The sequence below is a fragment of the Passer montanus genome, unplaced genomic scaffold (genome assembly GCF_014805655.1).
Source record: "Passer montanus isolate IOZ18808 unplaced genomic scaffold, ASM1480565v1 scaffold115, whole genome shotgun sequence".
Classification (NCBI taxonomy): Eukaryota; Metazoa; Chordata; class Aves; order Passeriformes; family Passeridae; genus Passer; species Passer montanus.
In genome coordinates, this window is record NW_024358167.1 from 559885 (window position 1) to 571026 (window position 11142).

At 51.5% G+C, this 11142-nt stretch overlaps 2 protein-coding genes across 4 annotated transcripts in view; one reads left to right on the forward strand and one right to left on the reverse strand.

Moving 5' to 3' along the window:
- MAP3K13 (mitogen-activated protein kinase kinase kinase 13) overlaps positions 1–7242 on the forward strand; it is a 72248-nt gene extending 65006 nt beyond the window's left edge. Inside the window, exons 15-17 of one of the 3 annotated variants that reach the window (XM_039696901.1) lie at positions 2590–2887; positions 3542–3639; positions 4541–7242. In XM_039696901.1, the coding sequence (XP_039552835.1) occupies positions 2590–2887; positions 3542–3639; positions 4541–4751 (607 nt within the window). In that variant the 3' untranslated portion in view covers positions 4752–7242. Of the gene's footprint in view, positions 1–2589; positions 2888–3541; positions 3970–4540 lie in introns of those variants that run through there. The other 2 variants (XM_039696902.1, XM_039696903.1) reach the window with 2 other exon arrangements.
- A 502-nt stretch (positions 7243–7744) lies between these two features.
- TMEM41A (transmembrane protein 41A) lies at positions 7745–11090 on the reverse strand. Its single transcript, XM_039696904.1, has 5 exons — positions 10901–11090; positions 10671–10824; positions 9774–9935; positions 9148–9286; positions 7745–8611 (listed from the first exon to the last, which is right to left on the reverse strand). The coding sequence occupies exons 1-5, from the start codon at positions 10996–10998 to the stop codon at positions 8391–8393; spliced, it is 774 nt and encodes a 257-aa protein (XP_039552838.1). The 5' UTR covers positions 10999–11090; the 3' UTR covers positions 7745–8390.
- Between the last annotated feature and the right edge of the window lie 52 nt (positions 11091–11142).

An 11142-nucleotide genomic window follows, 5' to 3' on the forward strand; every position in this document is an offset into this window, starting at 1 on the left:
GGCAAAAGAGCAGAATCCCATTCAGTGTGTCCCACCCACCCTCGGCTGATCCGTCATGTCCACTCACTGTTCCAGCCCATCCTGAGATGTTCTCTCTGGCCCAGCTTTCCTGCTGGCTTTCCTGCAGGCTGTTTGCAGCACAACTTGATCACACTTGATAACATTATTCTGCCTCTGTAAATGAGCTGCTGCATGTATTTCACCAGGGTCAGACTTAGTGGATGTGGGAACTCTTTGTGGGCTGCTCCCAGTGTTGTTTATTAATTGTTGCAGTGGGTAAAACTCCAGCCCAGCACCTTTGTAGCTGAATTCAGATAAGATTGCAGAGCCAAGTGACAACAGCAGATCAAATTTGATGGTGTAGCCTGTAAAATAAGACTTAAGGGGAGTGTTCCTACATAAACCTGGGGAACAGTAGGATTTACAGTACTGTGCTCAGGAAAGACATCATGGACTTGGTGCTGCAGCTTCATGAAAACAGCTGCTTCAAGCGCAGGAGTGATCCAGTAGGCAAACAGGATAAAGGTTTGATTCAAAGGAGCAGAGAAGAAAATAAAATCTTGTCTCCTGTTGTGTGCATTCACAGCACACCTGAAGCTTAAATCCTAGTGCTCCCTTCATTGCCCCAGCTCAAAAACCACAGTAAAGTTTGGAAAGGTACTGAGAAGTGTGACAAGAGTGGTTAGGGATGGTTTCTGTAAAAGAGGAGATTAAACTAATGTGAAATGTTTCTCTAGCAGGAGGAAAGGCAGCACCAGAGGTGCATGAAATTGTAATTTATGTGGAGAAAATAGACAAGGAATGATTCTTCACATTCATGTTAGGGGCAGCCAGTGAAGCAAACAGGGTAAAATGAACAAAAGGAAGTGCTTTTTCTATCCAGAACATTTTCAGATGTGCAGCTCATTGTCAAGGTGTGCTGGGGAAATCAAAGCATGAAGAGCTGTAAGTGCAGAATTTCTGGAGTATGGATCCATCAGTAACTGTTGGCATTGTCACCTGGGTTAGAGCTTCTGCTCAGAACTCAGATCTGCTGAATGGCACAGGCCAGGAAGAGATGCCAGGACAAAGCAGACTCTGTCTGCATACCCTGTTCTCATACTTCTTTCAGATTATTCCTTCCTGCCTGGGGCTGAAGGCAGAATGCTGGGCTGGATGAGTTATGTGACTTGTACAGTTCCTGTGGAATGTTGTGTCCTCTGTGATTTACTAACTTGGAAGATTAGGAGGACAAGTTGTGTGTTCCCTCAACTGATGTGTTGTCCCATTGCTGTTGCATCCTGGCCATTTCTGTGGTTAAGTAACTGTGAGCTTATTTCTTGAGTGGATGGTCCTAAATCCTGCCAGCTTTTGGGATGGCTGCCAGGTGATGCAGGTATTCCCTGTGGGTTAGCTTGAACTCGCAGAATCACTGGGTTGGAAGAGACCTTTAAGATCATCAAGTCCAACTCATGCCCTAACACCTCAACTAAACCATGGCACTGAGTGCCACCTCCAATCTTTTTTTAAACCCATCCAGGGATGGTGACTCCACCACCTCCCCGGGCAGACCATTCCAGTACTTTATCACTCTTTCTGTGAAAACCTTTTTCCTAACATGAAACCTACATTTCCCTTGGCGCAGCTTAAGACTGTGTCCTCTCATTCTATCAGTTGCTGCTTAGAAAAAGAGACCTGCCCCACCTGACTACAGCCATCTTCCAGGTAGTTATAGAGAGTGATAAGGTCACCTCTGAGCCTCCTTTTCTCCAGGCTAAACACCCCCAGCTCCCTCAGTTGCTCCTCACAGGATTTATGTTCCCAGCCCCTCTCCAGCCTCGCTGCCTCCTCTGGACGTGCTCAAGTGTCCTTCCCAAACTGAGGGGCCCAGAACTGGACACAGCACTCGAGGTGCAGCCTCACCAGTGCTAAGTACAGGGGAAGAATGACTTCCCTGCTCTTGCTGGCCACACTGTTCCTGATCCAGGCCAGGATGCCCTTGGTCTTCTTGGCCACCAGGGCACTCTGCTGGCTGTCAGCAGTACCCCCAAGACCCTTTCTGCATGGGCACTATGCAGCTACACTGTCCCAAACCTATAGCATTGCAGGGGGTTATTGCAGCCAAAATGCAGGACTCAGCACTTGGACTTACTAAACTTCATCTCCTTGGACTCTGTTGATCCATCCAACCATTCCAGGTCTCCCTGCAGAGCCCTCCTACCTTCCAATAGATCCACACACAATCCCAGCTTAATGTCATCTGCAAATTTACTGATGAAAGACTCAATCCCCTCATCCATGTCATCAATAAAAATATTAAACAGAATTCCACAGTACAGCCTAGCACTTTAGGAAAATGCACTGTCCAAGAAAAAATATGCTCCAGGTTAGATCAGCTAACATGGACATATCAGACAGGACCAGATAAGAACAGATGAATTTCAAGATGCAGATCTTGAACTATGTCATTCACAAAGGGTAGAATTCTGTAGCTCCAGGATGTGGAAGGCACTCCACAAGGCCTGGTGTAGCAGAGCAGTGAACACAGCACCCAGGAAGTTCCCTGTGACTGTCATCCAAGGTGAACACTGAACTTCTCCCTGTTTGCAGACCCCACCGCTGCATCAGTAGCTGCCAGTCCTACTCGACCTTCAGCTCTGAGAACTTCTCTGTGTCAGATGGAGAGGAGGGGAACACAAGCGACCACTCGAACAGCCCGGATGAGCTGGCCACCAAGCTGGAGGATGAGCTGGCTGAGAAGCTGGAGGACATGTTGTCCCAGACTCCAGAGATCCCCATTGAAATCTCCACGCAGTCGGATGGGCTTTCGGACAAAGAGTGTGCTGTGCGCAGGGTCAAGACTCAGATGTCTCTGGGCAAACTTTGTGCAGATGAACACAGCTGTGAGGTGAGTTGGTTATCCCCTTGTCCTTTCTCTCAGTGGAAAAAAACTACATAAATGTTATGGAAAGGAATCCGAGGGCCAGAAAGTTGGAACACTGCCCAGAAAATGCTGTGGTAGGTGTACTATGGCAAAGCAACTGCTGCAATACCCAATCTTCTTCCTGCTTGGCAGAAGAGTGGGTGGGGGAAAGTAGCACAAACAAAGCTGAACATAATGTGCTGGTCAAGATGAGTGTGATGTTGGGAACCTATCAGATTTGCAGTTGCATTACGTGGGATAAAAATACGTAATGAAATGGAGTGGATATAAACTGCCTCAGACATATCCTTCGTCAGCCTTGCTGACAAAGCCTGGAAGGCTTTCTTCCTTTCTCTGCCTTTCAAGTGTTTGGAGGGGTAGAGCAGAGCCTGCTGCATGATCTCCTCATAAGCCTGTGTTTGAGAGTGCTCTGACCAGGTATTTCTGTGCTGTCCCCTCCCTTAGGGGAGACAGGTGACCTTTGGTGGGGCAGTCGTGTGCTGTGCCTCTCCCATGTGTGCCACTCTCCTCCTCTGCAGGTGGTGACCTTTGCCTGGCTGCTGTGACAGACTGGGACGTGTGGGTGATGTGCAGTACAGGAATGGTGCTCAAGTCTCCCCCTTTCCTTTTGTCTTGCAGAACCCACCACAGTTTGGAGAATCAGACTGTGACTCTTCTGAAGGGGAGTGTTCTGATGCCACGGTCAGGACCAATAAGCCCTGCAGCTCTGCTACTTGGTAATACAGATCTCCCCCAAAGCTTCCCGGTACTGGCATTTTGATTTCCCTGAGATTCCACTTCATTCCCCTTCATCACACTTTACAGGAAGAGAAGATGCTTCTCCTTCCCACCCCAGGAGTGATTTGCAATAACCCGAATCTCTGGAAAATGTCCAAATGAAATTAATTCTCTTTGAGCATTTCAATCAAGAATGGCAGGGATGTATTTTATTGAATAATCTAGTTACTGTAACATGGATATTTATTTTTTTGACATTTTAACACTTTTTACTGTAAAGAGTGGATTGTATTTATAGACACACAGACTTGTTGCAAAAAAAAAAAAAACGTTCAGAAAGCAAGCACACTATGGAGAAACATCCTGGGAGTCCTGCCTGGACAGCTTTGTGTACAGACGCGGGGGATTCTCTTGCTGCTTGCACAGGGGACCAGGCCTCGTGGCCCTGAAGATTGGAGAACAGATCAAGAAAACTAAACCACTCAGTCTTATCAAATGAGGAAAAGCAGAAAAAGACCTGACTGTAGGGTCACCTGTGAACAAAGTGTTTTCAGTATAACCAGCTGGGTCATTTTTAATCAGAAGGTGGACATGTTCCTGGAGAAAACTGGTACTGAGGTGCTAACAACCAGGGTCTTCTGAGTCGATACATCCCCAGGAATGTAATGATGGGTTTTATTTTAAGGATTTTTAGTTTCTTTTTTTAATCAGCATTTTGTTGTGAGATCCTGCAAATGTATTCTAACCTCGTCCTCTTGAGAATTGGTATCAGAGCACTTCTTACCACCGTCCTTGCTTCACTCTGGGAGTGTCAACCTCCAGCTGAGCAGGGAAACCTCTCTCAGATGCAGTGTGCCATTTCCCAGTTTACTTCCTCCTCTTACCTCCTGTCTGTTTCAGTCAGTCAAAGAAATCAATCAACTCAGTGTTGGCCAAGCAAGGACTTGCAAAGCATGGAAAGCACATTCCGCAGAGCCCGAGCACTTCTGGGGAGGACGCTGGAGACGCCTGGAGTGGACTGGGAGAAGCAGCCTCTCACCTACAGCAGCATCGAGAACCAGCAGAGGGCTGTGTGCTGAGGGGGAAGACTGGGAATCCCTGGCCTGGCTAAGAGCATCAGCCCTGCCCTGTCTCCTTATTCACTGTACATTCTTGGCAGCATTAGCAGCTGCCTGCCCTTCGTGGCAGGCCTCGTGCAGGGAATCCTGGCATGGCCGTGGCACCGCTGTGTCTCGGGTGTGTCCTGAGGCCTCTGTTTCTCCTCCAAGCTGAAACTCTGCAGGTGCAAGTGAGGATAGTACTGGTATGTGACAGGCCGAGGCATTGGCAGATGAGAAAAATTTGTTTTCTGATAGAACTCATAGTGCCTTCCCTTCAAACACTACTCTTCTAAAACAATATTGAAAGAGAACAAAACGATAGAGCACGTTCCCCCCCTCTTCCTTAGTTGATGTCCCCCTGCAAGAGCTCTCCCTCTGCCCTTCCCAGTGTGCTGGCTGTCATAGTCAGCCAGAGGTGAATGGCAGGAATGGACCATGGACAGGTACTTCTGTTGCTTTGTTTGTTTACATTTTATGTTAAAATATTGGTTTGAACTTAACTGTGGTAATTTATAGCCTCATGGCAAAGTGAAGGAAAATGTCTTACTTATACAGAGAGCAGTATTGTATGAGTTAAATTATCCCATATTTTTAAATTTTTGTAGCTGGACTACAGACAGATCTTAAGTTATGATGTTATTTTATTATTTATTATCATTTCTGTAGATCAGAAGGTTGGCTTCACCGCTAGCACAATTGTAATCTCTGTGTGTGACGTTACCTTCTCCCTGCTCGCCAGAGGGGTGGGAGCAGAGCTGGGCTCAGTGGCTGTCAGCAGTTGCTGCCTCTCGTGATTTCCAGGGATGCTGTTACTCCAGGGCAGAGAACAGAGAGGGGTGGATGGCTGCAGTCAGGTTCCTCGTGGGCAGAGCTGTGTTTGCTCACATTCCTGATGGTCGGCAGCCACTGAGCTGGTGGGAATGTGGGAAGGGTGGTCAGGGAGTGAGGGGCTTTTGAATGGATCGCAAAGTGAATAACTGTGACAAGAGTTCCCTGGCCAGAGCATCCAAAACAACATCAGGGAGGAGGGTAGTTGCCCTGGGCAGTGGGTCCATGTAGTGGATTATCTGGGCAGGACCAAACAGGCTCCTGGAGAGGGAGTGACCTGCTCACCCTGCTCTGGGCAGAGGCAGAACCCTGTGAGGAGAGAAGCTCTTTCCTGGCTCCTTCCCTCTCTCTTCCCACCCTCTGTTTCTCCTCCCCAATGTTCTTTGTCTCTTGGCCAGTGGCAGGAGGAGCTGGCAGGCCAGAGATGGCTTTGCTGTTGTGGTGTGAGAGGGGGTTTGGTGTGCAGATGGTTACTCAGGAGGCTGGAGGCCAAGGTGTGGGAATTTAGCAGTGGAGAACTGTGTGCACAGAACACCTTGTGGTATAAAGAGAGGTGGAGAACTGCCATCAGGTGTTCCCATCAGAGGATGCCAAGCCCTGTGTCCCTGGATAGACTCTGCACAGACCTGGCAGGCTCTGGGAGACCCATGGGCAGCACTGGTATCCTTGGGCAGTCCCGCAAACAGCCCCAAAGCAGAGCTGCCTCCAGCTCAGGCCTGTCCCTGTCCCCAGGGCCTCTGGCCTGTGGTGATCTAGTCCCTGACAGATTCCAGAGGGATTTGGGTACCTGTGGTCTCTTCATAGGCTCTACCAGGGGTTGAAGCTCCACTGGGCTTGCAGAGCTTTTGGGATTTTGAGACCCTTCTGGGCCAGCTCTCCTGGATGCAGCTGATCCCTCCCCATCCTTTCCTGGGGACATGCTGGCCTGTTCTGCAGCCTGGGCAAGTAGAGCTGCCCCCTCCAGCCTGCCACATTTAGGTCTATTCTCACACCCCCGGGTCATTGCACTGTTCCAGTGCAGTGTCACTGCTCCTGACCCTGCATCCCTCTGGGAATGCTGCTAGGGCAGCCCCTTGCCCTGCCCATAGAGGTGTCACCCCAGCTCCCCTGCACACTGTCCCATGGCCTTTCTGGGTGTGGGCAGAGCTGGCTCAGCACCCCCACATTCCCAGGATGGTTGCTGTCAATTCTGGGGGGGTTATGTAGGATTTTCCTTAGTGACACCTCCCTGGGATTGCACAGACACAGACCCCTCATTGCTGTATGGCCACCTCTGCTGTGGTTCCTTGCACTTCCTCTCCTGGCAGGGTCTGGGCTTGAGAGGTGTAGGTGAGCTGCTTACTCCTTGTAGTAGCACTGCATTCCAGGGCCGGAGTAAACTGTGGGTTTCCTTTCCAGCATCCCGAGTACCCTGATCCAGTTCTTGTGGCTGCTGACAGCTCCTGAACACTAGCCTAGATTTTCTCCCAGAGCTGAATGTTGCCCTCCCCACTGTCGTGTTAAGTACCCATTTCATCTTGGCCCTGTCCAGTAGTGTTCATCCCCTCCTCCCTGCTCTGTGGATTCCTGAGACAAACTTGATTTTTTTTTTTGTATTGACCAGTGTACAGTGATGGAAACAAGAATGACTATCAAAGCAAACAATGCATGGAATAAAAAGCCAGTGTACTTCAATGCTGCAGGCTGGTCTGGTGATCTGGGAATGGGTTCTCATGGACTTTGGAATGATGTCATGAAGCCTTGCTCTGGGGTCTCCCACCTGCCCCCTTCCACACCAGGAATGTTACTTTATCCTCCAGGTGGATCTCCCCATGGAGAGCAAATACCAAAACCCCAAGAGCAGAGTATCATCCCAAGGGGAGGAGGGTGCTGAGGCCCTGGCACAGGGTGCCCAGAGCAGCTGTGGCTGCCCCTGGATCCCTGAAAGTGTCCCATGCCAGGCTGGATGGGGCTTAGAGCAACCTAAGATAGTGGAAGGTGTCCCTGCCCATGACAAGGGGTGAAACAGGATGGACTTTAGGATCCCTTCCAACCCAAACCATTCTGGGATCCTATGTTCTTCACAGCTGGGACAGAGCCCACCTCTTTATATGGAAACCTCCTAGTTATACAGGACGAAATGTATGGGTTTCAAGGTGCCTTTGAAGGACAAATCCCTGCCAGTCAGGCACATCCATTCCTGTTCTTTTCCCCTTTATTCTCTCTGGGGAGTAGCAGCCACTGGCAGACCAGAGAAGCTGTCTCAAGTGTTTCACATGACTGATTCAGGCAGCTCAAATCCTGAGCATTTTGCTGCAGTGTGCTGGTTTAACATGGGAATCAAAGAAGAATCTTCTACAGCTGCACCCTGAAACACCATTATTTTCTCAGCTTGGTGCTTGTACAGCTGCACTGGAGCACAGGAGCACATGGCTCATCATTTCAGGCCAAAAATGCTAAATCTGTCTGCAGTTGGAGGGAGCAGGGCCTGCCTACTCCCCGCAGGGTTGTGCTTGGCCAGTGATCCACAGCTGGGTTCTGGTTTGCCTTCCTCACAGGATGCCAATACTCCTCCTTTTATTCCCCACAGCCTCAGGCACACAGGAGACTGATTTAAATGAAACAGGCAAATTAACTGAGTGTTCACAAAGCCCCTGTATCTCTCTCTCCGTGCAGATACATGCACAGATAAACATTCATTAAAAATAAGAACAGACACCTCCTCTGAGATGAGAAGGATGATTAAAAATTGCCACTGTCCTTAGTGGCACAGAGCATGCAGAATATAACCCCTGGGAAGAGAGTCCTGCAGCTTTTACCCCAAAACTGGGGCACCTAAGCCATCACAAGCTCTTTCTGCCATTTAGTGTCTGAGCTTGCTTGTCACCATCCAGCTTCAGGTGTTTCTTGCTGTATCTCTTGATGAGGGTCCCTGGAATCAGCGCTGCCACAGCCATGGCCAGCAGCTTGAGCAGCGTGTCCCAGGAGAAGATGGCATCCAGAGAGGTGATTTGGGACAGAATGGCCCCTGTCTGCACACAGATGAAATTATACGGTGTAAGGCCTGAAGGAATCAGAGCAGAAAAAAGCTGTTAGTTCCCCCCCTAGGGAGAATTAGCTAAATATGCCCAAAGCCAGACACAGAAATCACAGAACTGTCAGGGCTGGAAGGACCTCTGGAGATCATCCAGTCCAACCCCCCTTGCTAAGGCAGGGCTACCCAGAGCAGGTGACACAGGAATGTGTCCAGGGGAATTTGGAATGTTTCTGGAGAAGGAGACTCCATGCCCTCCCTGGGCAGCTGTTCCAGTGCTCTGCCACCCTCCAGGGAAAGTTCTTCCTCATGTTGAGGTGGAACTCAGTGTTTTTTTAATTTACAGCCATTACACAGACACTGGGGTTTGTGCTTGTAACAGAAAGAACCAGGTGTAAAGCAAAATTTGCAGCATTGGGGAAACCTCCAGACACCTCTGTGCTGCTCAAGGGCAGCATAGAGGAAACAAGCCAAGGGTCAGAGTCCCAACTCTGCCCTCCCTGGCTCAGTGATACCAAGAGCAGCAGTGTCACACTGTCACCTCAGGCCGTGTCCCCAGGCCTTACCAATGAGAACGGAGAGAAAGAACTGGGACATGGGGATGTTTAAAATGGGAGCCGAGAGGTTCAGGAACCAGTTTGGTGTCATGGGGAACAGCCTCAGGAACAACAAGAAGAAAAATAAGCAGCTCCTGTTCTCTTCTACCTGCCAAAAGAAACGTTCCATATCATTCCTGCTCCTCAAATAGCAGTAACATTCAAATGGCCACGATACTGGAGTGAATTTTTCTTCTAACATGCCACAGTGTACCATCAGTTCAGAACTGAGGGAAAGCAGCAATCCTGTGTATGTCTGTATGGGAGCCTAACGGTGAGCCAGCCCTCTTCAAAGAAGGGGTGGAAATGGGATCTCACCAGAACGAAAGAACAAGAAGTCAAGAGCAGAACCACCTCCAGTGTACAACACAGGATGGGATGGATGGAGGCAGTTCTGGAGCACAGAAGCTCCCAAACCCTCCTGTATTTCATAGCTGCTTTTCCTTAAGATCCAGGATTTTCCTGGCAGCACCTCTGCCAACAGGTTTGCCTGCTCCTAGACTGTGCCCTCAGCAGGCCTGGTGCATCCCCTGCACAGACTGTCTCCTTTCACTGTCACCCCAAGAGCAGCCTGGCCCAGGGCTGCCAGCTCTTACCTTCCCTTGCAGCAGAGCCACCTTCTCAGGGAAGAAGTGGACTATGAGCTGCTTGCCAAAAGCTGCAGAGAGCAAGTAGCAGAGGGTGGCTCCCACAGATGTGAGCACTGAGCACAGCACCAGCCCCATCCATGGTCCAAAGAGTGCTCCAGCCAGGACATTCTGTGGGGACAACATGGAGTGAGGCCTGGGGGACACAGTGTGTCACAGAACCACAGAATTGTTAGGGTTGGAAAGGGCCTCTGGAGATTATCCAGTCCAAATGCCCTGCCAAGGCAGGGTCACCCAGAGCAGGTGACACAGGAACAGGTGAGTTTGGGATGCCTCCAGAGAAGACTTTGCCCTCCCTTGGACAGCTGTTCACAGTGCTCTCCCACCCTCCATGGAAAGAAGTTCTTCCTCAGATTGAGGTGAAACTTCTTGTTTTAGTTTATGGCCATTGCTCCTTGTCCTGTTGCTGGCCACCACTGAACAGAGTCTGGCACCATCCTCTGACATCCTGTGGAGCTGCATTAATGAGATCCCCTCAGTATTCTCCAGACTAACCATCTCTCATCAGAGAGATGCTGCAGCTGCACCTCTCTGTGGCCTCCGCTGGACCCTCTCCTCCTCGTCTCTCTTTTCCTGGGGAGCCCAGATCTGGGCCTGGCACTGCAGCCGTGCCTCACAGGCTGAGCAGAGGGGCACGGTCACTCCCTGACCTGCCGGCAAGCTCTGCCCGGGGCACTCCAGGACCCACCGACCTTCCTGGCCCTCAGGGCGCTTTATCCACCAACACCCCCGAGCCTTCCCAGAGCTGCTCTCCAGGAGCACAGCCCCGACCCGCTGTGCTGCTGAGGGTTCCTCCTGCCCGACCCGCGCGTCCCCGGCCCCCGCCCCGCGCCGCCCTCCCCGTACCAGGAGGCTGGAGCCGGGAATGGCGAAACTCTGCTTGTACAGGTACGCGCCGCAGAACAGAGCCAGCGCCGCGCCCCGGTGCTGTCGCTCGTAGTCCCGCAGCGCCTCGGCCAGATCCCGCAGCTCCTCCAGGTCCGCCGGGAACCGCAGCGCCCTGCGAGGGGAGAGACGCTCGGGCAGCGCCGGGGGCAGGGAGGGACGCGCGGGCAGCGCCGGCCGCCCACACCCACCTGCGCGCCTGCCCCGCGCTCAGCCGCACCGACAGCAGCCACAGCGCGGCCGTGGCGGCCGAGAAGACGAGCAGGAGCCCAGCCGGGCGCCGCCACATCCCGGGTCGCGGCCTCCGCTACCGGGCCGAGCCGAGCCGAGCCGAGCGAACCCGGCCCCTCCCGGCCCGGCCGTGCCGCCCTCAGCGCGGCGAGGCGGCTGCGCAGGCGCGGGGCGGGGCTGGGGCAGTGATGGCGGGCGTGGG